Source organism: Leptonotus elevatus, chromosome 21 (assembly GCF_054856555.1).
Source record: "Leptonotus elevatus isolate MCC_2025b chromosome 21, RoL_Lele_1.0, whole genome shotgun sequence".
Classification (NCBI taxonomy): domain Eukaryota; kingdom Metazoa; phylum Chordata; class Actinopteri; order Syngnathiformes; family Syngnathidae; genus Leptonotus; species Leptonotus elevatus.
The window spans coordinates 13,478,220-13,504,779 of NC_141259.1; the positions used below are offsets into that span (position 1 = coordinate 13,478,220).

At 47.2% G+C, this 26,560-nt stretch overlaps 1 protein-coding gene across 3 annotated transcripts; it reads left to right on the forward strand.

Annotated features, from left to right (window-relative positions):
* Positions 1-258: 258 nt before the first annotated feature.
* lama1 (laminin, alpha 1) lies at positions 259-26,122 on the forward strand. Of its 3 annotated transcripts, XM_086066439.1 has the most exons (64): positions 259-397; positions 2,024-2,194; positions 3,617-3,729; positions 3,799-3,850; positions 3,954-4,144; positions 5,190-5,369; positions 5,447-5,536; positions 5,607-5,724; positions 5,882-6,060; positions 6,126-6,219; positions 7,201-7,358; positions 8,150-8,290; positions 8,381-8,515; positions 8,768-8,869; positions 8,942-9,156; positions 9,230-9,341; positions 9,427-9,537; positions 10,375-10,502; positions 10,570-10,656; positions 10,730-10,941; positions 11,972-12,078; positions 12,156-12,336; positions 12,413-12,549; positions 13,064-13,297; positions 13,378-13,521; positions 14,612-14,791; positions 14,873-15,058; positions 15,163-15,290; positions 15,351-15,477; positions 15,551-15,691; positions 15,763-15,881; positions 15,949-16,038; positions 16,863-17,056; positions 17,150-17,292; positions 18,423-18,521; positions 18,594-18,705; positions 18,767-18,923; positions 19,095-19,296; positions 19,392-19,508; positions 19,566-19,726; positions 19,801-19,939; positions 20,032-20,134; positions 20,209-20,325; positions 20,402-20,581; positions 20,644-20,798; positions 20,873-21,016; positions 21,094-21,227; positions 21,303-21,450; positions 21,520-21,644; positions 21,721-21,871; positions 21,953-22,097; positions 22,165-22,306; positions 22,385-22,499; positions 22,574-22,726; positions 22,800-22,951; positions 23,035-23,229; positions 23,318-23,495; positions 24,350-24,456; positions 24,521-24,710; positions 24,782-24,931; positions 25,158-25,311; positions 25,394-25,527; positions 25,614-25,827; positions 25,906-26,122. In XM_086066439.1, the coding sequence occupies exons 1-64, from the start codon at positions 340-342 to the stop codon at positions 26,058-26,060; spliced, it is 9,186 nt and encodes a 3,061-aa protein (XP_085922565.1). In that variant the 5' UTR covers positions 259-339; the 3' UTR covers positions 26,061-26,122. The 3 variants fall into 3 exon arrangements, with proteins under 3 accessions (XP_085922565.1, XP_085922566.1, XP_085922564.1); XM_086066438.1 differs by having other exon boundaries at positions 325-397; positions 19,392-19,726; XM_086066440.1 differs by lacking the exons at positions 24,521-24,710; positions 24,782-24,931; positions 25,158-25,311; ... (1 more) ...; positions 25,614-25,827; positions 25,906-26,122 and having other exon boundaries at positions 19,392-19,726; positions 24,170-24,491.
* The last annotated feature ends 438 nt before the right edge of the window (positions 26,123-26,560 follow it).

Consider the following 26,560-nt stretch of genomic DNA (forward strand, 5'->3'; position numbering starts at 1 on the left):
CACCGGCAAGTCTTCTCTTGTGTGTTTCAAATCCAGAGAGAATTTAATGGGAAAGCAAGTCAACACAATGAATATCAATAACGACATCTTAGTAGGCTACATCTTAAATGTGCATTGTTGAGGCAAGCTAGCCCCCCGTTCACCGAGCAAGTGGTACAGTCCGCCCCTCCCCCTCCTCCTCCCCCTCCCCTTCCCCCTCCCCCTGCCCCGACTGAAGAGAATGAATGAAATCACATTTGGATGCAGCAGAGACTCGGCAGCGACACATTCTTCAAGTGGGGCCCACTTGGACTTCTCCCTTTTTTCTCGACTGAAGTCCGCGTGACTTTTTTTTTTGCGATGAACTTGTTTCTGTTGCTGCTGCTGCTGATGCAGCAAACCGCTTGCCAACAGAAAGGTGAGACGATTCCTCATTGGCATGATCGAAAGACACCAAAAAAAAAAAATCGAATCAACGGCTCGCGATTGTCAGCAACTGTCATCAGATCGCGGGCAAAGTCCAGTTATCTGCTTGACTCGATTGCATACGGCTGCTTTATTTGGAAGTATGAAAGCAAAAATAATCCACATAAAAAAATAAAAAAAAAGCTCAATTAGCGAAAAGTGCTAAATGGAATTTGCTTTCGTGAATGTTTGATGATTTGTGCAACAGCAAAAAAAGTTGAGAAAACCCGCCAACACGTGCGTCCTTGACATATGGGACACCGAGATCAATGTTTAGTCTCGGAGATGTGTTCTCATGCAACAACACCTCACGGTCACTCGTCGTAAAGTAGGAGTGACGTCCCCATCACTTTTTTTTTTTTTTTTTTTGCACCCCAGTGTCACCTGACTTTCAGTAGGGGTGGGAATCTTTGAATGTCTCACGATTCGATTCCGATTTTTGGGTCTGCGATTCGATTCAGAATCGATTTTTGATTACAAACTTTTTTTTAAATTGACAATGATTTTTGCTTCAATCTATAGATTTGCAAGGAATTGTAATGATCTACACACCCCACCCGGCACGATTAATCAAAATGTGTGATTAATCGTGAGTTAACTCATGAAGCCGTGTGAATAATTACAATAAAAAAAAGTAATCACCTGATACCCCTAATTAGAAGAAACGGTTATTAAAAATGAGGGGCATCAGGTGATTAATATTTTTTAATTGGAATTAATCGAGTGACTTCAATAGTTAACTCACGATTAATCACACATTTTATATCTGCTCTAAATGTACAATGTAGTTTTCATACTCTTGTTAACAAAAGTGGGAAAAAAATGTCAAACTAAAAGAAATAGTTCAAATGAATTTTTGACGTCTATAGCCGTCAATGGCAGTGAACGAGATATTCTGTGAAAAGGCATTTTTTGGGGGGTTCGCTGAAGCAATTATCACTTCCACTTTGTTGTCCTCGTCAACCACCAACAAGAAACGCTTTTCACGATGAAAGCGCGCACACGCGCCGCACGCAACGACGCCCATGTGCCAACTTCGACAACTTCACCCTGTTTTGGCCTTCGCCCTAAAACGATTGGTCGCTAATGCATGCATGAATGAATGATTGGTTCACCCATCCGTCACATTGGGGATAGTCAAACCTGGGATACAAATTGTGTGTTTTCTAAAACACAATTTGTGTGTGGGCGATAATTAGTGTTAACAAACGCACGGCACCTCCCCCGCACAAAACAAAAGCCCCTCGCCCCCCTTCACTCAGTGTGTGTGCGTGAGAGAGCCCACCCACCCAGATGATGCTATCACACCTTCCCAGCTGTGCGCACAACACTGTTGACCCTCTGAAAGTGTCGTATGGCTTTCGTGAACAAAAAGTGAACTTTAACACCGATGAGCCGTTGACTGGATTGTTTGCTTTTAAGGCTTTTAAGACTTTCCATCCTTGATTCTATTTAGTTTCTCTTCTCGCACCAATGGGAAGCAAACGTCGCCGATGACTTCTGATCCCGCGTCTCTGTTAGCTGATGCTAAAGCTAGCTACGCGGGAGCGGCTAACGGTTGGAATTGCGTGCGTTGCAGGTCTGTTCCCGGCCATTTTGAACCTGGCCAGTAACGCCGACATCGCCAGCAACGCCACGTGCGGAGAGCCGGAAGCGGAAGTTTACTGCAAACTGGTGGAACACGTTCCGGGACGCTTAATCAAGAATCCTCACTGTCCCAAGTGTGACGGCAACTCCATTTTATCCAAAGGTACGAAGTTTGGGAACAGACGGAGGCCCGGCGTCCCGTTTTTTTGTTTGTTTGTTTTTTAGTCCAGTCGGGTAGCCAATTATAGAGGACAAAAATAAAAAAAATAAAAATAAATGACTAAATAAATAAATAGATGAATAAAAGGGAAAATCAAACGGCTATAAAAAAAATAATTGCAAAGATATAAATGGAAATAAATGTGTGTGTTTTCTGACTTTCAAAAAAAAATCAATTTTATGACTTTTTTTTGGTACGGAAGCGTATTGCATTCACTTGAAAAAAAAAGTCATGTTTTTCTGACACATTTTTGGGGGGAGCTTTGTTTTTTTAAAATATTTATTTTTCTGTTTTATTGAATATTTTCCCCCGGTTTTGGGAGTAATTTTTTTTTCTGTTTAAAAAAACCAATTTCCTCTGTTTTTTTGAGTATTTTCCCCCTGTTTTATAAAATTATTATTTTTCAGTTTTTCCGAATATATATTTTTCCCAGTTTTTTTAAAGTATTTTCCCCCTGTTTTATAAAATAATATTTTTTCTGTTTTTCTGAATATTGTTTTTCTTTTTTTGTGGAGTATTTTTTTCCCTGTTTTATAAAATAATTATTTTTCTGTTTTTTTCCGAATAATTTTTTTCTTTTTTTCAGTATTTTTTCCACTGTTTTATAAAATCATAATTTTTCTGTTTTTCTGAATGTTTTTTTAAAAAGGGTATTTATTCCCTCAGAGATTAGAGAGAGAACAAACACAATACAGAATACACATTCATTCCTTTTATTCAGAGCCAGTCAATAAACATGACCATCTTATTGCATGTGGAGAAATGCGGGAAAGTGTCCGCTTCTGCTATTAGTGAGTCTGCAGCAAGTCACTTGGAGTTCAGAGGAAAAATTAATCAAAAATTACTCCGGAAAAACACAACACCAGCTGTTTTTCGGAACAAATATTTTCGGCCTGTTTTTCTGAATATTTTTTTGACAGGAAAAAAAAAATCAGTCAAAAAATATTCAGAAAAACAGAAAAAAAAAAAAAAATACTCCAAAATAAAAAATACTCCAAAAAGCAAAGCTCCCCCCAAAAATTAGTCAGAAAAACAGGAGTTGTTTTTTTTTTTTTTTTTCAAGCGAACGCTTCCATACTTTGGCAATTCCAAAGACATTTTATGGTAATTTTCTGCTCTTCCTTTTTGGACATTTTTAGGTAATTTTCATAACTTTATCTACCTTTCGTCTCTCTTTTTCTTAAAACTTAAAACTTGTGACTGATATATTTTAAACATTTTTTTTTTTTAAATCTAAGTCATTACTTAAGTTAAAGAATATTTTATGTAAAAAAAAAAAATTACATAAAAAAAAAAAGAAAGCAAAAAAAAAACGAGATGAGCCCTTTTTCATCTTCCGGCTCACACAAATGGCGTTTTGCGCAGAACGCCATCCCATCACGAACGCCATCGACGGAACCAACCGGTGGTGGCAGAGTCCGAGCATCAAAAACGGCCGGCAGTTCCACTGGGTCACGATCACGCTGGATCTGAAACAGGTGAGACGCCAGCATCAAGATGTGGTCTCGCGCGCAGCTCGTAGAACTGGTCTGGTCTCGTCTTTGCAGGTCTTCCAGGTGGCTTACATCATCATCAAGGCAGCAAACTCTCCTCGACCAGGTCGCTCGCCCGCTCGCTCGCCCGCCCGCTCGCCCGCTCGCTCGCCCGTTCCGTACCGTTGAACGGGATGGATGGCGGATCTGAACGCCGTCTTTTCTGGCAGGTAACTGGATCCTGGAGCGTTCCATGGACGGCGTGACCTTCGACCCGTGGCAGTTTTACGCCATCAGCGACTCGGAGTGCTTGTCTCGTTACGACGTCGCGCCGAGACTCGGACCGCCCACCTACAAAGGTGACACGGAGGTCATCTGCACGTCTTACTATTCCAGGCTGGAGCCGCTGGAGCACGGAGAGGTGAGTCCGACGAGCGCCTTGGATGCGGGTCAGGGAACGTCCGTCCTTAAGACTTCTTCCCGGACCCGATTCAGTGATGGGCAAGCTCTAGAGAAGCCTGGTAATGGTCCAGAGCGTTTGAAGCAGGTGTGTTGGAGGAGGGAAACGTCTAAAACGAACATGATACCAGCTCTCCACGTCCGGGATCTCGCTTTCTCGCTCGGTCTCGCTCTTTCTTTCTTTCTTTCTCTCTCTCGCTCTCATTTGCTCTATCTCTTGCTTTCTCGCTCTTTCTCTCGCTCTCTCTTTCTTCCTTTCGCTCTCTTTCTTGTTTTTCTCTCGCTCTTGCTCTCATTCTCTTTTGCTCTCTATCGCTCTTCCTCTCGCTTTCTCACTCTTTCTTTCTCTCTCTTGTTCTTTTTCTCTTTCTCTCTCTCTCTCTCTTGCTCTTTCTCGCTCTCTTTCTGTCTCTCTCTCTCTTTCTTGCTTTCTTTCTTTCTCTCTCGCTCTCTTTCGCTCTGTCTCGCTTTCTTGCTCTTTCTCTCGCTCTCTCTTTCTTCCTTTCGCTCTCTTTCTCGCTCTTTCTTGTTTTTTCTCTCTTTTTTTCTCTCGCTCTTGCTCTCTATCGCTCTTCCTCTCGCTTTCTTACTCTTTCTCGCTCTTGTTCTTTTTCTCTTTCTCTCTCTCTTGCTCTTTCTCTCTCTCTCTCTCTTTCTTGCTTTCTTTCTTTCTCTCTCGCTCTCTTTCTTACTCTTTCTCTCTCTTTCTTTCTCGCTCTTGTTCTTTTTCTCTTTCTCTCTCTCTCTTGCTCTTTTTCGCTCTCGTTCTTTCTCTCTCTCTCTCTCTCTCTCACTCATGCTCTCTTTCTCACTCTTTCGCTCTCTCTTTCATTTTCGCTCTCTCTCTTTCTCTCACTCACTCATGCTCTCTTTTTCTCTCTCTGCCCCTCTCTCTCTCACACTATCTTGCGCTCTTTCACTCTCTCTTTCTCACTTTATTGTTCTCCCTCTCCCCTCTCTCTCTCTTTTTCATCCTCTCCCTCTCTCTCTCTCTCTCTCTCTCTCAGATCCACACGTCGCTGATCAACAGTCGGCCCGGAGCGGACGATTTGACCTCTGAACTCTTGAACTTCACCTCGGCCCGTTTCATCCGACTTCGGCTGCAGCGAATCCGAACGCTCAACGCCGACCTGATGACCCTGACCGCCCGCGACCCTCGAGACATCGACCCCATCGTAACCCGTCGGGTACGACCGGCGTCTCGCGTCGCTCGCATTTTTTTATTTTTGGGGGAGAAAAACATTCTGTCTCGTTTTCTTCCCAGTATTATTACTCCATCAAAGACATCTCGGTGGGGGGGATGTGCATCTGCTTCGGCCACGCCCGCAACTGTCCACTGGACCCCGTTACTAAGGTAACGGCGTGCTCTCATGACTTCCCGTTGTCCGCGCTGCGATGAAACATGCCCGTGTGCGTTTTTGTAGAAACTGCAGTGCGTGTGTGAGCACAACACTTGCGGAACGAGCTGCGACCACTGCTGCCCCGGTTACCACCAGCAGCCATGGCGACCCGGGACCCTCTCTGAGGGGAACACCTGCCAAAGTAAGATTTAATAACAAAAATGTTGTTTGATTACTCTGGACAAAAAAAAAAAAGACTACTCAAGAGTTGAGTACTTGCGCCGATATCGGTGTGAAAAAAAAAGTGGTATCGAGCGTCACTCGAACCCTCACCGAGGCTTTCTCCGCGCGCCTCTCAGAGTGCAACTGTCACAACAAAGCAAGCGACTGTTTCTACAACCAAACCATCGCCGATCTGAGATTGAGCGTGAACGTCCGCGGCGTCCGCCACGGAGGCGGAGTCTGTCTGGACTGTCAGCAGAACACCGCCGGAGTCAACTGCGAGACCTGCGCCGACCGTTACTTTCGGCCCGAGCGGGTAAGCTCGCAGCATCGAGGCAGCTGGCCTTGCGGGGAAGCTGAAGTTTGCATGCGCACGTTTAGGTCTCGCCTTACTCCGAGTGGCCGTGTGCGGGGTGCGACTGTGACCTCAGAGGCGCCGAGTCGTCCATCTGCGCCAGCGATGACACGTTGCCAGGTGATTTTTCTGCCTCAATGTATTCCTCATCTGCAGCTTTTCTTCCAATGACGTCGTCTTTACTTTTGCGACTACGTTGTATTCACGTTATTCTTTATTATCCTGCTATTTTATTCCTCGCACCTTTTTTTGACCCGCTACTCCTTCCGCATTTTTCAACCGATTCTCACCATTCCAACTTCAACACGTTCCAAAAATTCACCCCAAGTGTGCTTGCATTTTTCACATTTCAAAACGTCACGGTTTTCCCCAATTCTTTTTTTTTTTTACCAAAAATTCACTATTCCTTCCTAATGGCACGTTCAACATTACACATTGACATCGTTCCTATTTGAAATTCAAAACTTTCAGTTCATTCAATTCACCTTGGGAAAGATTTTCAGTTTTCCAAAAATTCGCACACACCAAACATTTCACGTTTTTCACAAAAATATTCACCCCAAAATTTCACAAATTTACATATCGGACATTGATCCCTTCTTTCTCCCCCCCCCCCACATTCTTTTCATTCCAATTTCAACACAATTCAAAAATTCATGCTCTTCTGGGCTATTATTTTATTCATTCCAAAAATTCAAAAAATATTCAAAAATTCAACATCAATTTACTATTATTTCCCGATGATACATTCAACTTAACAGATTCAAATCATTACTATTTCATATTTAAATCATTCAGTACATTTAATTCGCCTTGGGAATGATTTTCAACATGCAATCCATTTTCTCTATTAAAATACCCAACAACAACAACAAAAACATCAAATTAACGACGTTTTTGTTTTTCTCCTCTAATTTCAATGAACCATTCCATCTTTAAACTGTTCAGTCTATTTTTTTCAAAATAAAAGCCTTCACTCGCAATTTTTCCAGAAATTGCATTCTCTTGCTTCATTTATCATTTATGCAGCTGCCAACCTGGCATCAGATATTGAAGCAGAAAATGGTGTGTGTGTGCGCGCGTGTGTGTGTGTGCGTGTAGGTGCTAGCGCAGGTCAGTGTGCGTGCAAAAATGGTTTTGCAGGCCGCAGGTGTGACCGCTGCGCTTTTGGATTCCGAGATTTTCCTCTTTGCGCTCGTTGCGAGTGTAACCTCGCCGGCAGCATCAACGGGGACCCGTGCGACGACTGCGTTTGCAAAGTAAGTGTGCGCCGTGTACAGGATGCAACACTCTAAAAGCAGTTGGGTCGAAAGTAACCCAACGTTTTGGTTGATTTATTTCAACCGAAAAGTTGAATCACCCACCAAACAACCCTTTTTTTTTAACAACATCATTTTGGGGGGACTGACCCAACATTTTGGGTTGTGCATGAGAAATAAAAATTTGGGTAACAAAATAACCCAAGTTGGGTCAAAAAGGGACCGATCCAACGTTTTGGTTGATTTATTTCAACCAAAAAGTGGAATCACCCACCAAACAACCTTTTTTTTTTTTTTTTTTTAACGACATCATTTTGGGGGGACTGACCCAACATTTTGGGTTGTGCATGAGAAATAAAAATTTGGGTAACAAAATTACCCAAGTTGGGTCAAAAAGGGACCGATCCAACGTTTTGGTTGATCTATTTAAAGCGAAATGGTGGGTCAAATGAATAATCCAGACAACAACCCATTTTGGGGCGATCGACCCAACGTTTTGGGTTATTTATTTACTTTGTAAACCAAAAAGTTTGTCCAACGAGTAACGTTTTTTAGAGACCAACCTAACTTTTTTGGGTTATGCATGTCAACCAAATAGTTGGGCCAAAACCCATTTTTAGGGGGTTTGTTTTGTCTTGTTATTTATTTGACTCAACTTTTTGGGTTAAATCAACTCAAGCATTTGTCCCGGTTCCCCCTTTTTGACCAAATCTGTGGTATTTTTGACCCAACTGTTTTCCGAGTGTACTTTTATGTTTTGACTTGCGTCGTGTGTGTGCGCTCGACGCCAGGCTAACGTGATGGGGCGTAACTGCGACCTGTGCAAATCTGGGTTCTACAACCTGCAAGCCACCGACCCGCTGGGCTGCACCGACTGCTTCTGCTTCGGCGTGTCGGACGTCTGCGAAAGTTCCACTTGGTCGTCTGCGCAGGTAACGCACGCACACACGCGCGTACACGCTCGCGTCGCAGCATTCGCCTCGCGCCCTCGTTGACACGAAAAGGTGAAAAACGCGTCGCAGGTGGTTTCCGCAGATGCTTGGCCCCGCCCTTCCTCCGCCATCCCGGGTAACGAGCTTCCCGCCTCGGGCAACGTCTCCTCTGGAGAAGAACGAGAACTGTCGTGGGAGGCGCCCGACAGTTTCCTTGGCAACAAGGTAGGCCGTTGCCAACGCTCTAAAAAAGCAGTTGGGTCAAAAGTAACCCAACGAGGGATCCAAAATGGACCGATCCACTTTATGACCCAAGAAAAGGATCTGAGCAATATTTAAGAGTTGCTTTACACTGAAAGGCGCATTTCTTGACTCAAAGTTGTCGTCGAGGATCGGCCATTTTGGACCCATCGTTAGGTTATATTTGACCCAACAACGAGTTGAGAGTGCGGCGTCCATCTTTGTGTCTCTTTTCAGCTGTCGTCCTTCGGGGGCCTCCTGAACTATTCTGTCTTTTATCACGGCCCGCTGGACAGTGAGCAACATTTTGTCCCGGCCCGCACTGACGTCATCGTTCAGGTAGATCAATTGCAAGCGACGTCGGCGCCCAGGTGCGAACGGGACGGGATGACGCAATCGTCTCCTCCGCAGGGCAACGGGCGAGCGCTCCGCCTCTCGCCGCCTCGCGTCCTCTTCCTCTCGCCGCTGGCCGAGCGTTCCGTCGCCGTCCGCATGCTCCCGGATCAGTTTGCGGACGAGCGAACGGGTGCTCCAGTCGGCCGCGACGACCTGCTGACCGTTTTTGCCGAGGTGGCGTCGCTGAGGGTCAAAGTTCACCTGAACAACTCTGCCGACGGAGCTATGCGGTGAGGATTCGGTTCGGCGGGGAGATCCGGTCAGCTGCGGGGTCACCTGACCCGCCCGTGCTCTTCCTCCCAGGCTCGCCTTTGTGTCTCTGGACGTGGCCGACCCGCAGTCCGCGTCCGGCGTGCAGGCGGTCGCCATGGAGACCTGCGAATGTCCGTGGGGTTACGGCGGCACTTCCTGCGAGGTGAGCTGCTCACTTCCTTTCGTCCGGCGTCGTGCGTGCTCTCAAGAGGGTTCCCTTTTTGTGAGCGTCTTTTCTGTACGTCCAGTCGTGCCTTGCAGGTTTTTACAGGGTCGGCGGCGTTTTGTTCGGAGGGAATTGCATGCGGTGCGAATGCAATGACCACGCCTCCCACTGTGATGTCAACGGCGTGTGCCTGGTGAGTCACTTCCTACACTTAAGCTGAAAGATGTTCTTTACTATTATAGTAACTCTTTTTTTTAAATATTGGATATACATTTCCGTTCTTTATGCCAAGTTTTTTTTTTTTTTTTTTTTTTTTATTAAATAATTTTTTTCTGAATTAATTTTTTCATTTTTTTTTATTATTAAATACAAAAAAACATTTCTGGTTCTTCTCCAAGATTTGTGAATTTCCTACTGGAATTAAAATCAGTATTCCACTCTATCAAATTAATTAATATTAAGAAAAGCAAAGATTAATTTAATCCCGTTTTATTGTGAAATATTTTTTTCTCCTTACTGTCTTTTTTTTGTTGTTATCATTAAGTATGAAAATCTGTAATTGACAATTGTCTTGCTGAATTTAGATGAACAGTTACAATAATATATATATTAAAAAATATATATTTTGCATATTCATGTTTAAAAGGTTGTATTGTTTGTTAATTGATTCAATAAAATCGACCCAAAAAAGACACAATCAGTTCTAACCGAGGTTATATTAGTTAATGAAAACTAACATAACTAAACCGATAATTGAAAAAAAAACATTTTCGTTGACAACATAAAATAAATACGAAAAATGCTTTTTAAATATTGAAAACAAAAGTGAAAATACAGTTTTATTTATATTTACATTTATAAAACAAATTAAGCATTAAAAAAAAAAATAATAATTAGCAAAGCCATGCTGAAAACTAATTAAAACGAACTACATAAAAATCAAAACCTCAAACCAAAACATAAACAAACTGAAATGAAAATTCCCAAACTGAGACGAGCGTCAAAATAACAATCGTGTTCTGTCTCTCAGGGTTGTCTCCATCATACCACCGGTCCTCACTGCGATCGCTGTCTCCCCGGTTTCTACGGCGACGCCGCAGAGGGGACGGCGGACGATTGTCGACGTTGCGCGTGTCCTCTGACGGAGGCGTCCAACAGGTGCGTCTCGTCACTTGTCCCCCTTCAAAAACGGCAAAAACACTAAGCCGCTTTTCTCACGTGCCAGTTTCAGCCCGACGTGCGTGCTGGACTCTTCTGGAGGCGTGTCATGTGACCAATGCCGGGAAGGCTACACCGGGAGCAAGTGTCACGAGTAAGGAGGGCGTTGACGTGCCTGCGGCCGACGCGGGGCCGCCGTCGTGACGCCTTTCGTTTTGTGTCGCCAGGTGTTCCAACGGATTCTACGGTAACCCGCAGGTAGTGGGCGGGACTTGCGTCCGCTGCCAATGTAACGGCAACGTGGACGCTGAGGAGGCGGGGCATTGCGACAGCGTCAGCGGGGAGTGCCTCCTGTGCCGCCGCAACACGGCCGGGAGGCGCTGCGAGATCTGCGCCGGCGGTTTCTATGGCGACGCCGTGCAACAGAAGAATTGCCAAGGTGCCACGCCGTCGTGTTTTTATTGCCAAGGAATGTTGAGCTCTCCAAATCCAGATTACAGATGACCTTTGACCTCTTTGATCATGCGCGTGCTTGCCTGAAGCCTCTCTTGACATCGAAAGCGTGTGCCCGACATTTGCATCCCTTGCGGCGTGTACGGGCCCAAAAAATGGATTCACATAAGAATCAAGATTCTCGTTGACTACGATTCGGAATCGATATAAAATGTCCCAAAAATTATTTATTTTATATTAAAAGCTATAAAAAAAATAATGGGGGTATATTATTTTGGTTTAGACGATTTTTGTATAATTTCTTGGTAACATCTCGGGCCTTTTTCCCCCCCCCCCTTGTATTTTATTCTTATTATTATCTTTTCTTGTCTTTTTTTTAATTGGTAATTTCTCGTGATGTTGAGCGTTTGTTACCTGCAACTTTGCTTGTTGGTTACCTGTGAGTTATCCATTTTTGTATAAAAAAAAAAAAGGTAAAATAAAGAGTTACCAAAAAAAAGCTCCAAAAAAACAATTGATTTATTTTATATTAAAAGCTATTTAAAAAAAAAAGGGGTATATTATTTTACTTAAGATTATCGGTATAGACCAACATCAGGCCTTATTTCAAGGTATCGGTACTCACGACGATACCGATACCGATATCGTTTTACGATCAGGAACAAAAAATTTGAAGAGCAGAAAATTGCCATTAATTTCAGGCAATTTGAAGAAAATGCAATTGTTTGTTATTTTAAAAGTAGAAGTGGTATCGATACTTGGTGTATTTGCACTGGTATCGGTCTAAAAAAAAGTCATATCAAGCATTCCTAATAATAATTAGCACGGGCGCACAAGTTGCAATTATTCAGCACATGTAACATAAATAGAAAAAGTTGGCAACGGGGAAGACAATTCGTCTCCGAGATATGATTTGAAAAAGATTTTGCAAAAAAAGAGTTGAAATTTGCGTTTGGATCTTTTTCGTATTTTTCCGCCTCACGCTCGTCAAATGTTCCTTTTTTTTTTTTTTACAGACTGCGATTGTGACGTCAACGGATCCTTGTCGAGCGTTTGCGACGTCGCAACTGGCCAATGCGCGTGCCGAGACAACGTGACGGGGCGGGCGTGCGACCGTTGCCAGGTTTGGCGCCGTCCGCGTTTGCTCCTTTCAAGTCAGCCGTTCCGACGGTCACGGCGAGATTCCCGTTTGGGTTCCAGCCGGGCTTCTTCGCGCCGACGGGCGGCTCGGGCTGCGCGGCCTGCGACTGCGACCCGAAAGGCTCTGTGGGAGGTTCCTGCGACGGCAGCGGCCGCTGCCGATGCGTGGCCGGCGTGGACGGCGACAAGTGTGACCGCTGCAGCCGCGGTTTCTTTGGTTTCCACGACGACGGCTGCACAGGTAAGCTGAAGTCGTCACCCGCCGCCGGCGGCGAGTACCCGAAGCCACACACCGCGTTTGTTTCTCCTTTTCCCAGCATGCACCTGCAACCACACAGGCGGGAACTGCCACCGGCAAACTGGGGAGTGCGTCTGCCCCGCCCACACAGAGGGTGACTCGTGTGGCAGGTGCGAGGCAGGATATTGGGGTCACCATCCCGTCACAGGCTGCAAGGTACGCACGCACCAAGGTTGTTGCAGTTACGAAAAAACCAAAATTGCAAAAATAATTTCCTTCACGAAATCAAATCAAAATGAAAATTATTTTTAATAAACAGAAACTGAAACGACATGTTATGTTTACAAAACGAACTCAAACGAACTATAATTATAGCGAAAGTGTCGTAATTCAGTATTCAGTTATTTCGATATGAACCGGAATAAAGATGTTTGAAAAGTCACACAGAAGTGATGTCATCTCGCAGCAGCCAATAGAAAAGCACCTTCAGATGACGTCGCTCCGAAGTCATACCAAAGGAAATGCTAGGTGTTTTTTTTTTTTTGTTTTTTTTTACAAAAACTAATACTTAAACTAAGTAATACTAAGCGTTTTTTAAATAACTAAAGCTAATAAAAACTAACAGAACCACCCTAATTAAAACTAACTATATAAAAATAATAATAATAATAAATGACAATTCCAATAACCTTGACACGCGCACGCGTTTCAATCCTCTCGGTCCTTTCAGCCTTGCAACTGCAGCGCAGAAGGAAGCTCCGCCTCTCAGTGCGAGCTGACCAATGGCCAGTGTCTGTGCAGAGAGGGATTCTCCGGCAGGTCATGTGACCTGTGCGCCGCCGGCCACTACGGTTACCCGGCGTGCTCGCCGTGCGGCTGCGACGTCGCGGGAACGCAAGACGACTCGTGCAATCGGACGCTCGGCGTGTGCGACTGCCGACGCGCCGGCGAGTGTGCGTGCAAGGTAACGCTCGTGCGTGTGCGCGCGCGTGCGTGCGTGTGTGTGTGTTGTGCATACTGAGCAATGCGCGTGTGTGTTTTGAGGCGGCGGTGTCGGGGCGGCGCTGCCAGGAGTGCGTTTCGGGTTTCTTCGCTCTGTCGTGGGACAACCCGGACGGCTGCTCTCCGTGCTTCTGTTCTGGACTCAGCAAGGACTGCGAGGAGCGCGCGGGACTCGCCAGAGTTCACGTGAGTGCGCGTCAACTCGCGTCGGGTTGGCTTGCTTGTGATGTTCGTATTTATGATTCGGCTATGTATAGATTTTGGTCAACCCGACTCTTTGGGTTATTCATTTGACCCCGATTTTTGGGGTGAAATAAGCAACTCGAAAATTTGTGTTAAATGAGTAACCCACTAAACAAACCATAAACTTGGGTTGTTTTGATTGGGGGGGGGGGGTACAATGCAACCCAGCCCCCCAAAAGTTGGGTTATTTTGTGACTTTCATTCAACTTTTTGGGTTATTTACTATAATTTAGTTGGGCTTAATAGTCAGAAACTTGGGTTAAATCAATAGCCCAAAAATGTGTCGCACAATACAACCCATTTTTGGATTGTTTTGTGAATTCTTCATTTGACCCAACTTTTTGGGTTATTTACTGTTTTTATCCATTTGGGTTAAATAAATAACACCAAAAGTTATTTATTCAGCCCAGAAAGTTGGGTTAAATAAATAACCCAAATCATTTGTTGTACAGTACAACCCAATTTTTTGGGCTTGTTTTGTGGGTTATTTATTTGACCCAACAGTCAAAAAACTGTTGGGGTCAAAGATATCCACTCCTTGAGTCAATTTAACCCAAGTGTCTGGTTTGTTTTGTATAAAACTACCCAAATAAATCTCGATTGTTCTGTACAAAACAACTATAAAAACAATGTTGGGTCAAATTGACCCAAGTAATTGGATCGGTCCATTTTTGACCCAAATTGGGTTATTTTTTAATCCAACTGTTTTTAGAGTGAGCATTTTGGGTTATTTACTGTATTTATTAACCAGTTGGGTTAAAAACATCCTAAATCATTTATTCAACCCTGAAAGTTGGGTTGAATAAATAATTTGTTGTGCAGTGCAACCCAATTTTTTGTTGTTGTGTTTTGTGTGTTATTCATTTAACCCCAAAAATTGGGTAAAATAAATAAACAGAAAGTTGGGTCGTCCGTGTTTGACCAAATTTGGTTTATTTTTGACCTCACGCTTTATAGTGTGTAGAGTGAGTGCAGATGCTTTCACAGTGTTGGGGTTAAGCAGCCTAAACAAAAAGGCGTGTTCTCGTCATAGATTACATTGGCTCGCTCTCCTGCCCTGCTGCCATTGGTCAGCCAGTCCAACCTGACGGGTGTTGTATCTGGAGTCTACCAGCAGGGCGGCGACATGCTGCTGGACAACCGCCAGCTCAACTCAAGCGGGCTGAGCGCTCCGCTCTACTGGAGGCTGCCCTCCCAGTTTGAAGGCCAGCAGGTAATCACAGCGCCGCCTTCACTTTGGGCCCAAGGTTCGACTGTCTCAACTTCTTCATGCGCGCGCGCGTGCGTTTTTTAGCTGCTGTCGTACGGCGGCGTCCTGTCCTACGTTGTGACTTTCTATGCGGACGATGCCGGAGGGCTGGCCAATCAGGAGCCTCAAGTGCTGATGAGGGGAGGAGCCTTGAGGAAGCTGCTCATCTATACGGACATGGTTGCCCCTGACAACGGCATCAGGACCCAGCATGACATCAGGCTGACAGAGGTACGACCAGCGTTTTCCGCCTATCGAGAGCGACCGGATCACATGTTTACAACATGCGTGTGTGTGTGTGTGTGTGTTTGTGTGTGTTTGTGTTTGTGTAACAGCACAAGTGGCGTTATTTTAACTCGGTATCCGAGAAGGCGGTGAGTCGCAGCGACTTCCTGTCAGTGCTCAACGACTTGCAGTACGTCATCGTCAAGGCTTCGTACGGCACGCGACTGCAGCAGAGCAGGTGAGCGGCACGTTCGCAAGCGTGCGTCGAATGGTTGACTGACGAAAAAAAACGTTCAAGGATTTCAAACATCACCATGGAGACGGCGCGAGAAGAACAGGAAGCCGGCGAGTCAGGAGCCGGGCCGGTGGCGAGACTGATCGAGTCGTGTTTCTGTCCGCCGGGTTACGCCGGATCATCCTGCCAGGTAAAAATCGGGCGATTGTGTCGCCACGGTAACCGCCGGGAACCTCAACTTTCACAGCTGTCCACACCTGTAGGAATGCGCGGCAGGTTTCTTCCGCCAGCCGCTGTCGGAATTGCCGCCTCGGGCCCGAACCTCGGCGTTTGTGCGCCCGTGCGTGGCGTGCCGCTGCAACGAGCACAGCAGCAGCTGCGACGCACGCAGCGGCCGCTGCCAGGTGAGCGGCCGCCGATCTTGTCCGAACGGATCGTGAGTAGCGCTGAGCGCATCGCTTTCTTTGTCGCGCAGGATTGCCAACATCACACCAGTGGGCGGAGCTGTGAGCTGTGCTCCCCGGGGTACTATGGCAACGTCAGCGGCTCCATTAGTGACTGCTCGCCATGTGCCTGCCCCCTACAGGACAACAGGTGATACTGCACCCGTTTGGCTTCAATGGAGTCATTCTAATCGCCCGTGTTGTCTGCCCGTGTGTAGTTTTAGTCCCACGTGTGTGTCCGAGGGAACGCTCGGAGACTTTCGCTGCACTTCCTGTCTGACTGGATATGAAGGGCGCTACTGTGAGCGGTAAGTCCCAATGCGCTAAACTAGGGGTCTACAACCTGCAGCCACATGTGGCTCTTTGGTCCCTCTCCTGTGGCTCCCTGTGGATCTCCCCCCAAAAATTTTTGCTTTTTTTTGTAGATTTTTTTTTTTTCATTTTACATAAAATATTCTTTAAAATAATTCATCATTTATGTAAAATATATATATATAGATTTGAATATTTAAAAAAAAATGCCCAAATGATTAAGTTGTCATAAAAAGAGAAGAAAGGTAGATTTTTTTTTATTTTATTTTTTTGCATAAAATGTCCATGAAATTGCCAAAAATTAGAAACTGAATAAAAAAGGCAGAAAAGAAAATGTACCTTGAACCATAGAATGTCCAAAAACAGAAATCAGAAAATTACCATAAAGTGTCCACAAAATTGCCAATGTCAGAAAATTGATAGCAAAAGAAAAAATAGCCATAAAATGTTCAAAAAAGGAAGAGAGGCAGAAAATGACCATATGTCCATAAAATTGCCAAAAATGTCAGAAATTTGACAAAAAGGCTAAACATGTATGGAAAAGAGTCTGAAAAATCCCCCAATAAAAGAAAAAAAGAAATCCAAAATCAGAAAACGAAAGGCCCATCAGTACAATAGACCTTCATCACAATTGTCGAATGTTTTTTGTGTGTCAATTTTTGTTGATTTATTTGGCCCAAAGTGGCTCTTCTGACAGGAACGGTTGCCGACGCCCGCTCTAAACGCACCTTGTGTCAAGACGTCCAATCGATGTATAATGTATTCCAACTGACATCCTAAACGCGCACTCGTTACTTCACGTGTTGCCGCCAACTTGCAGGTGCTCTCTGGGTTACTACGGCAACCCCTCATTGCCGGGGGGGGCGTGCACCCCGTGCGGCTGCAGCGAGTGGGGGTCCCCGCACCCGCTGTGCGACCCGCTGACCGGCCAGTGCCAGTGCAAAGCCGGAGTCCAAGGTGCGACGTGTGATCGGTGCGACGAGCGCCACGTTCTGGAGGGAAGCCAATGCTCGCGTGAGTGTCCGCGACGCGCCAAAAGGCGCGACGGCGTCTCGAACCGGAAGACGGCGTCGTCGTCGTCATCTGACGGCTGTCGTTTGCGTCTAGCGTGCGACGACGACTGCACCGGGGTTCTCCTGGACGACTTGGAACGGACGCGCTGGCACTGGCAAGCCGCCAACGTCAGCAGCGCTGCCATGGCGCCCTATCGCCAGCTGGTGGCGCTTAATAAGCAGACCGCAAGCATGCAGGTAGTCCGAGAATCTTGTTCTAGACCCCTCAAAAAGTTTCGTTTTGTTGTGGTAGACCACTCAAAACTTTTCATTTTCTTGTTGTAGATCCTTCAAAACTATTCATTTTCTTTGAGACCCATCAAAACTTTTAATTTTTCTGTGGTAGACCCCTCAAAACTTTTCATTTTCTTTCAGACCCCTCAAAAATTTTCATTTTCTTTCAGACAGCCTCAAAAATTTTCATTTTCTTTTAGACCCCTCAAAATTTTTCATTTTCTTTTAGACCCCTCAAAAATTTTCATTTTCTTGTTGTAGATCCCTCAAAACTATTCATTTTCTTTTAGACCCATCAAAACTTTTAATTTTTCTGTGGTAGACCCCTCAAAACTTTTCATTTTCTTTCAGACCCCTCAAAAATTTTCATTTTCTTTCAGACAGCCTCAAAAATTTTCATTTTCTTTTAGACCCCTCAAAAATTTTCATTTTCTTTTAGACCCCTCAAAAATTTTCATTTTCTTGTTGTAGATCCCTCAAAACTATTCATTTTCTTTTAGACCCATCAAAACTTTTCATTTTTCTGTGGTAGACCCCTCAAAAATTTTCATTTTCTTTCAGACCCCTCAAAAATTTTCATTTTCTTTCAGACAGCCTCAAAAATTTTCATTTTCTTTTAGACCCCTCAAAATTTTTCATTTTCTTGTTGTAGATCCCTCAAAACTATTCATTTTCTTTTAGACCCCTCAAAAATTTTCATTTTTCTGTGGTAGACCCCTCAAAACTTTTCATTTTCTTGTTCTAGACCCCTCAAAAAATTTCGTTTCGTTGTGGTAAACCTCTCAAAACGTTTTATTTTCTTGTTGTAAACGCCTCAAAACTTTTCATTTTCTTTTTCTACACCCCTCAAAACTTGATGTTGTTGTTCCAGACCCCTCCAAACTTTTCATTTTGTTGTGGTAAACCCCTCAAAACCTTTCATTTCCCTTTTCTAGACACTCCAAAACATTTCATTGTCTTTCGAGACCCGTCATAATTTCACATTTTACGGGACACATCATTTTTGGTCTGAACTTTCTTCTCGATGATGTCACCGATGTGTGAAAGCGTGTCCAGCCGTCTTTCCGCGTTTGCTGACGCGGCGTGCCTCTCAGCTCATGTTTGCAGAACGCACGTCTTTGGAGATGTCGACGTCCGGAGTGGAAGAAGACTTCACGCAACTGACCTCTGACCTCAGCCTTCTGACAACGAAGGTACTGTTCGGAGAGGTCACGTGACCGTCCGCCAGCGAAGCATGAGAGAGTCTGACCTTTTTGACTTGGCAGGCCGCAAACGTGTCACGTGACTGTGAGCAAGTGGGCGTGGCCGCCAATGACAGCTTGTCGCACGCGAGCCAGCTGATGGAAAAGATCCGGCGGGTTCAAGACCAGATTGAAGGTAAGCGACGATCGCCGTTGCGACGGCAAAAGTTGAACTCCCTCACTCGTGATTGGCGCAGCACTCGCCAAGGAGGCGGAGCAGCTGAACGGGGCTGCCGAGGCGGCGCTGGAAACGGCCAATCGGACGCGCCTGCTGGACCAGACGGCCTCCATGTTGGAAAGCTTGCGAGCCGTCAATCTGAGCGCCGCCGCGGGCGCGGCACGTCATCAGCTCAGGTGTGTCTTTACAGCATCGATCCAATCACCATTAGGGATGTCCGATACCGCTACCAGTCACCGATACCAATACCGATACTTATGATGCGTAAAATTTCCCCCAAAAAACAATGACAGATCATTTTTGTGCACAAGCGCAGCTTCACTCTTGACTCTCTCTCTCTCTTTCAGTCTATCAGAGTCTCTCATGAAATCGCTCCAACACCGCTTCCTTCCCGGCACAAGCAACAGGCTCCGCCCAGTCGCCGCTGGCCTCGACGCTAGCATGCAAAAGCTGCAAGAAGTGAAAACGCGGCTGGAAGACGCCGAAAAAGAAAACGTACAAACGCACCTTGTGATGAACGCCACAAACACTCTACTCGGCCACCATCAGGTACACACGCACACACACGCACACGCACACGCAGGTGGTGTGTGTCAAAGGTCGTAGTAGTAGCGGACATGAATGTTTGTGTGTGCGCGCGCCAGGCAGCCCACCAGAACGTCACTGTTGCGTACGCGTGTGTGGAGGACGAGATGGAGGCGGGCCAGCTGCTGCTGAGCGACGTGCTCAACCTGACGGAGGCGTTCGCAAACATCTCCGCGGTAAGACCAAGCGGCGGCAACGATATTCCGCAGATGCTAACGCTAACGGCCACGCAGACGGACGTGCTGGGAGGCGAGCTGGATCAATGGCGCCCCCTGCTGAGGAAGAAAGTCCAGGCCCTTGTCGTGGGATTGAAGAGCACCGATTCGCTGGAAAGGGTTTACCGAGCAGAGGGCCACGCCCACCTGCTTCGCAGCCACGCCCTCTCACTGCACAGGTCGCTGTCAGACTCGCCCGTCTCTACTTTAGCAAGGTTTCTGTAAAGACTTTTTTTTTTGTCCCCCTTCTTAGTGCTCTGTCGTTGGTGTGGAACACTTCCCAGAACAGCAGCCAACTGGTTTCGCTGGATGCCGACATCGCGGACGGCATCGGCGAGGCCCGGCGAGCCGCCTCGGACGCTCGCAAGTCTGCCGGCCTTGCTGTCAATATGGTGAAAAGATTACGCTTTGGACACGATTGGTCAAGAAAACCACCTGCAAAGGAGTCAAAAGATGTCACAATTTCACTCAATGCATGTTTTAGACCAGCCAATCGGAGCAGCTGCTGTCAGTAGAGGGCGGAGCCCGGCTGAGTGCGATCGCTGCTGCGCTTAACGAGAGTCACGCGATCACCAAGATAGCTGAAGGTCCGTCCGTCCGTCTAGAATGTCTTTCCTTGGAAAAATCTGCTTGTCGTTGCAAATGGCCGCCTTCCCTCCAGACGCGCGACTGAAGATCACCACGGTAACCACAAGACAACGGATGCTGAGCGACCGTGTGCGCAATGCCAGTGGACGACTCAATCAGCCAATCAGGGAGCTGCAGAGCCTCTCCAACGGTGAGACGGCACGACTTGTCGTGACTCGATTGTGACTCGTCATGACGCGTCCGTTTTAATGCGGATTCTTTTTTAGGGTCCTTGCAGCCGCAGGAAGCCCGGTCGCAGGCCGCAATTGCGCACTCCAGCCTACAGGAGGCGCTGCAGCACTTGTACGACCTCAAACAGCAGCTGCAGGATTCTTCTTCGGTGGTGGAAAAAAGCAACCTGAGCGCGGCAGAGACCAACCAGCTGATGACGCGCGCGTATTCCACGGGTATGTCGAGGCTCTTTGAGGATGTTGCAACTTTTCCACACGGATGTTGTGTCGCCGTTCAGCCAACGAGGCGCAGCGGAAACTGGAGGAGGCGGAGCATCGCACGCAGCGTCTGAGCGAGAAAATAAAGCCGCTGAACATGCTGGGAGAAAGCCTGAGCCGAAACATGTCCGACATCCGGGAGCTCATCGAGCAGGCCAGGAGACAAGCGGCGTCCGTATGTCATTTCGCTTTCAACGCCGTTGGGCTGCCTGATGAAGTCATGTGATGGCGCTGCTGTGATGTCATCAGATTAAGGTGGCGGTGCAGGCGGATGGCGACTGCGTGCGTTCGTACAGACCACAAATTCAGTCAAGCAACTTTAACACCTTGACTTTGACCTTGAAGACCAAGAGCCCAAACAATCTGCTCTTCTACGTGGGCAGCAAGACAACGGTATACACACGCGCACGCACACGCACACGCACACGCACACGCACGGTAGCATTCACGCTGATTGCTCGTATATCCAGGTGGAATTCCTCGCAGTGGAGATGCACAACGGGAAAGTTTCTCTGCTCTGGGATGTCGGATCCGGCAGCACCAGGCTGGAATATCCGGGATTAAGCATCGCCAACAACAGATGGACCATCATCAACGCCACACGGTACCGACACACACCCGCGCGTCGGGAGATCACGCCGACGCGAGGTATGGCTGACCACGGCGGCCATGTTTGTAGGCTGGGCTCTCGAGGGTTCCTGACCGTCCATCAGCTGGAAGCGGCGCCGTCGCAAACGGTGATGGCGGCATCCCCCGGACCGGCCCGGGTTCTGCACATCGACAACGGCACCGCGGTCCACATCGGAGGGCTGGCGGATGACGCCCAGGTAACGCGCGCCGTTTCGCGCGGGGGGTGCGCGTTGGCAAACGTTGACGCCGCTTACGTGTGACGTCAGAGGCCGCCGGCGTTGCAGTGGTCGAAGTTTCAGGGCTGTCTGGGGGAAGCGTCGCTCAACGAGAAGAACATCGGCCTGTGGAACTACATCAGCAGACAAGGACAGTGTGGAGGCTGCTTCAGCAGGTGTACACACACGCACACACACACGCACGCACACACGTGTTACATGAAGCTTACATGAAGTGGGGTTTTTTTTCAGTCCACAGGCAGAAGAGACGGCTTTCCACTTTGACGGTTCCGGATTCTCATTGGTCCAAAAGTCTCTGCGAGCCACATCCACTTCCATCGTCTTATTGTTTAAAACGCTGTCGCCGGGCGGATTGTTGTTGTACCTGGCTTCCAACAACACTGTATGACACGCACACACACACACGTAGACCTTCAATGTGAATTTGGCTCAAAGTTTTTGCGGTGTTGTTTTCCCCCCGCAGAGGGACTTTCTGTCCATTGAGCTGGTGGAGGGCTGCGTCCGTCTAACCTTTGACCTCGGGTCCGGTCCTCTGGTCCTAACTTCCAGCAGGAAGTACAATACCGGTGTGTGGTACAAGGTCACGCTGCAAAGGAACCGACGCAAAGGTAAGTCCCGCCCACAAGCGGATTTATTGCGCGCATCTGATGGATAATCGCGCGCGTGTGTGTTCAGGTTACCTGTCAATCATGGCGGCTGACCAATCATCAGAGAAAGAAGTGCTGGAGGCGGAGTCACCCGGAAGTGCCTCCGATCTGAACCGTTCTGACCTTGACCCCATCTACATCGGAGGACTTCCTGCTTCCCGACCAATCAGGTTTGGGTTTAGTTTTTGGCGGGTTATGTCAAAGAGGATGTGACATCACAGGCTCACAATTATTAACACGCTTGCTAGGCGACAAGTGGTCTCCAGATCCTACGTTGGCTGCATCAAGAACGTGGAAATCGCAAGGTTGAACTTTGACCTGCTAAGAGATGCATATGGAGTCAGGAAAGGCTGCGTTGTTGAGGTGCGCACAAACTGCTGACCTTTGACCTTAGCTCATTTGTTCACGTGTCCTGACTCGATGTTGTTGTTGTTTAGGCCGTGCGGAGTGTGTCGATGTTTAGCGGCGGCTTCGTTCAGATTGCTCCTCACTCACTTGGTCTGGAGGCGGAGTTTCTCTTCTCCTTCAAATCTAACAACCAATCAGGAATCCTGTTGGCCGCCCTCACTGAAAACCACAGCCAGCGGCGGGTACGACTCCGCCAACGAAGCGAGCTGCCCGACGTGCGATGTCTTGAAAACGTGCGTGCCTGTAAATCCACAGCACTTCCTGTCTGTCCACCTGCTCCACGGTTCTCTGGAGGCGGAGCTCGGGGAGACGGGTGCGGACGGTCGGCGGGTGGCGGTCACAGCAGCCGAAGGTGGATCCTTCGCCGACGGAAAAAAACACTCGGTTATCGTTAACATCAACAGGAAGTAAGTGTTACCACGGCAACAGAAAAGCTCATCAGTGTGACGGCGCACTCGTTTATCCGTCCGTCCGTCCGTCCGTCTCTCAGGTCTCTTTCCATCCAAGTTGATGAGGGAAACGTGAAATCCGCCTCGCTGTTACCGGGCGGACTCTCCCGTCTCTCCACCGCCTCTTTTTTCATCGGAGGACTGCCTTCGGGAGACGAGTCTCATCTGCCAATCAGATTACAGAAGATTTCCAAGTCGTTCAGAGGATGCACGCAGCACCTGGTGCTTGGCGACCGGTCAGTTGTCGATCTCCCCCGCCAACCTTGAAACGGGGCGGACGGACGGTTGGCGTTGTCTTGACGGGACTTGCGCTCTTCTGGATAGGCTCGTCGACCTGTCAGCGGCTGTCAGGTACGAGGGCGCGGCGCTTGACAGCTGCCTATTGGAGGAGCAAATCAGAGGGGCGGTGCTTCCAGAAGACCAGGATGTAGAACCCACTCCGGATCCTTCCCAACTGTCTGTCGCCGCCTCGCCCATCCAACTGACACCTGGTGACTTAACGGTAATTGTGCAATGGCTCCTCCTATCTTATTTGACGGGCTTCTCCTTCCCCATTAATTCATCGGATTCACAACATTTGAATTTCAACATATTCTAAAAATTCACACTTTTTCCTATAGTTGAAAAATTTTCACCCAAAAATTTCCCATTCGTTACAATTGAGGCCAAATTTCCCCCATTACTTATTTACCATTCATTTCCATTGGCACATTCAAAATAACATTCAGATAGTTACAATTTAAATATTTGTGCTTATTCAGTTCACCTTCCCTTTTTGTATTTAAAAAAAATAATCCTATATTAGGACATATTGGACATTACTCACTCCACCCTCAACATTATGTGACCGATTCAAACTACAGTATTCCAATTTGAACATCTGCAAATCATTCACGGCATCTCATTTATTACTCCCATTCATAAAATTAATAAAATTGTCTAAAGCCCTAAATGACAAATATTCACCTCCAGTCTCCGCAAATATTGACCAATTAAAACCTTTCAGCCTTCACACGCAATTTCTTTTTTTTAATTTTTTTATTTTTTTAAGAGCTCAGTATTGTTCATTCGGAAATGTCATCATCATTGCTCTTTTATTTTTTTTATTATTATTTTTTTTTGTGTGTGTGTGTGTGGGTGAGTATGTGTATGTGCGTGCGTGCGTGTATTTGTTAGCTCACCAGAAAACCTATTAGAAAAAATCTCATACCGTTCACCTAAACCGAACACCAGGAGACCCGAGGGGACCAAAGAAAACCATCTCTCGAAATGGCAAATGTCTCGTTCATCCGAAATATGGATCAATATTTATGACGCGATTGGTGTATTGTACTCGACCCGCGATGTGTGTTCTAGTGTACGCCAGAAGCGGAGTTGAGCTTCCTGCCCACGGCGGCTCACTTTGGTTCATCGCGGCACAGTCACATGACTTTTACCATCGACCCAGTCGCCGTCCGCAAAAGGTGAGTTAGCGTCAGTCCAGGGGTTCGCTTCCAGGGCCTCCATTTACGCGTCATCCTTCGCCAGCGTGTCCGTGCGCTTGTCTCTTCGAACCCGAGCTCAGGACGGTTTGTTGCTGCTCCTGTCCGACGCCAACCAGATGGACTTCGCCGTCCTGCGCCTGGCGGCCGGCCGAGCGCTGATGTCGGCGGACCTCGGGAAGGGCGCCGCCGCCGCCGCCTCCTCGGTCGCCGTGAACGACGGGAAATGGCACACGGTGAGTGAGGCGCACTTCGCGCGTATCCAAAAAACGCGCGCGTCACCGCGGCGGCGCCGTGCGCTTTCCAGGTGACTGCAGACGTCAGTCGGCGCTCGGTTTGGGTCTCTGTAGACGCCTCCGCTCCGGACTCGGTGGCGGTCAGAGGGAACCAGCTGGACGTCAACAGCAGACTGTACCTGGGCGGGCTGCCGCGGGCGCATAACACCCGAAGAATAAACGTAAGATGCACGTCACGTGAAAAATACAAATAATTGGGTGATTTATATATATAATTATTTTTATTTTGTAATTTTGTTTTGTTTCTTTTTTTTTGTTTTGTTCTGAGTAAAAGGGAAAAAAAACTTGATGATGTTTTGTAATTGGTAAATTAAACCTTTCCAATAAAAAAAATCAATCAATCATGTGATCAATAAAGTTAATCGCGATCCGACATCCATGTGCCAGGCGACGACGAGTCTTCGCGGTTGCCTTCACTCTGTGAGTGTGAACGGCGTCATGCTCGACCTCTCTCGACCGACCTCGCGGCACGACGTCACTTCCTGTTTCAGTAAGGAGGAGGCAGGAAGTCACTTTAACGGCAGCGGCTACGCTGCGCTGAGTGAGTAACACCCGACGAAAGCGCCAGTTCCGATTGAGAAGCCAGCGTGGAAATGCGTTCACGTGCGCGTTTGTGTGCTCAGTGCGGGACGGGTACAAGGTGGGTTCGGACGTATCCGTGTCTTTGGAGTTTCGGACCGGCCAGTCGGAAGGCGTCTTGCTCGGCATCAGCAGCGCCAAGGTGGACGCCATTGGCCTGGAGATGATCAAAGGACAGGTGAGGCCACCTGAGCGCCAAATGAAATATTTAACAATATCGATATCGCGTCCGCTTACAATATTTGTGTTTCGTACCACGCTCAGGTGGTGTTTAATGTGAATAACGGGGCGGGCAGAGTGCGGGTTGCTTCTGGCGGTCCCGTGTTGTGTGACGGACGCTGGCACCGCCTGCTGGCCCGGAAGACGAAACACACCCTGAGTCTGAGCGTGGATGGGAGGAGCAACTCCATCACCAACCCCTACCCACAATCCACCTCTGCCGAGACCAATAATCCCGTGTTCGTGGGCGGGTACCCAGGTGAGGTCGACACACGCAAAACGCGTCGCGGCGAGTCATTGAGGAAATCCTCGACGATTCTTTTCTTCTTCTCTGCAGACGGAATCAAACAGAATTGCCTGTCAATCAAGTCGGCCTTCAGAGGTTGCCTGAAGAATGTCCGTCTCGTCAAGTCGCACCTCAGCAGCCCCCTCGACATGAGCCAGGCCTACCACTCGGCGGGCGTCACCCCCGACTCGTGTCCCGCTGCCTAGCGGCGCTCCAAATGTTCACGCCGCAACTTCCTTCTGACAAATAAAAGAGCTGAACATGTTTACGTTATCTTTACTGTTCTCATTTTCATTCACTGTAAAGTTCGTGTTTGCGTACTCGATTCTCAGCTGCATCCAATTGCTAACAGGTGTGTTTTTTTTTTTTTTGTCATACCAGAACGAGAACTACTTCCTCCCTTGTCCAAGAATGATGGGAAATGTAGTTCGACTAGCCTACGGTGAGTACATTGACTTGTTGGAACTGTCAAACGAGTTAGCATTTAGCATTAGCTAAAGCAATGAAACGCATTCACGAGTCACCAGATTGACTCGCGATTTAAATGTGTTATTTAATCTTAATTTAATTATTATATAAGACCATAGATTAGCAAGGACATTTTGAACATTTTCAAAACTTAAGTTTGTGAACAATTGTTTGCAACCGTCGGAAAAAAAAAAAAAATTCACTACGTTGGCATTTCGCCGCTCGGTGAGCTTAAGAA

Bases quoted from the DNA above. Each gene is read 5' to 3' on its own strand.
- lama1 (XM_086066438.1), top strand. From the start codon at position 340: ATGAACTTGTTTCTGTTGCTGCTGCTGCTGATGCAGCAAACCGCTTGC. The intron at 12,550-13,063 runs GTACGCACGCAC...CGGTCCTTTCAG, and splicing joins ATCCCGTCACAGGCTGCAAG to CCTTGCAACTGCAGCGCAGA. The intron at 23,496-24,349 runs GTAATTGTGCAA...TGTGTGTTCTAG, and splicing joins TGACACCTGGTGACTTAACG to TGTACGCCAGAAGCGGAGTT.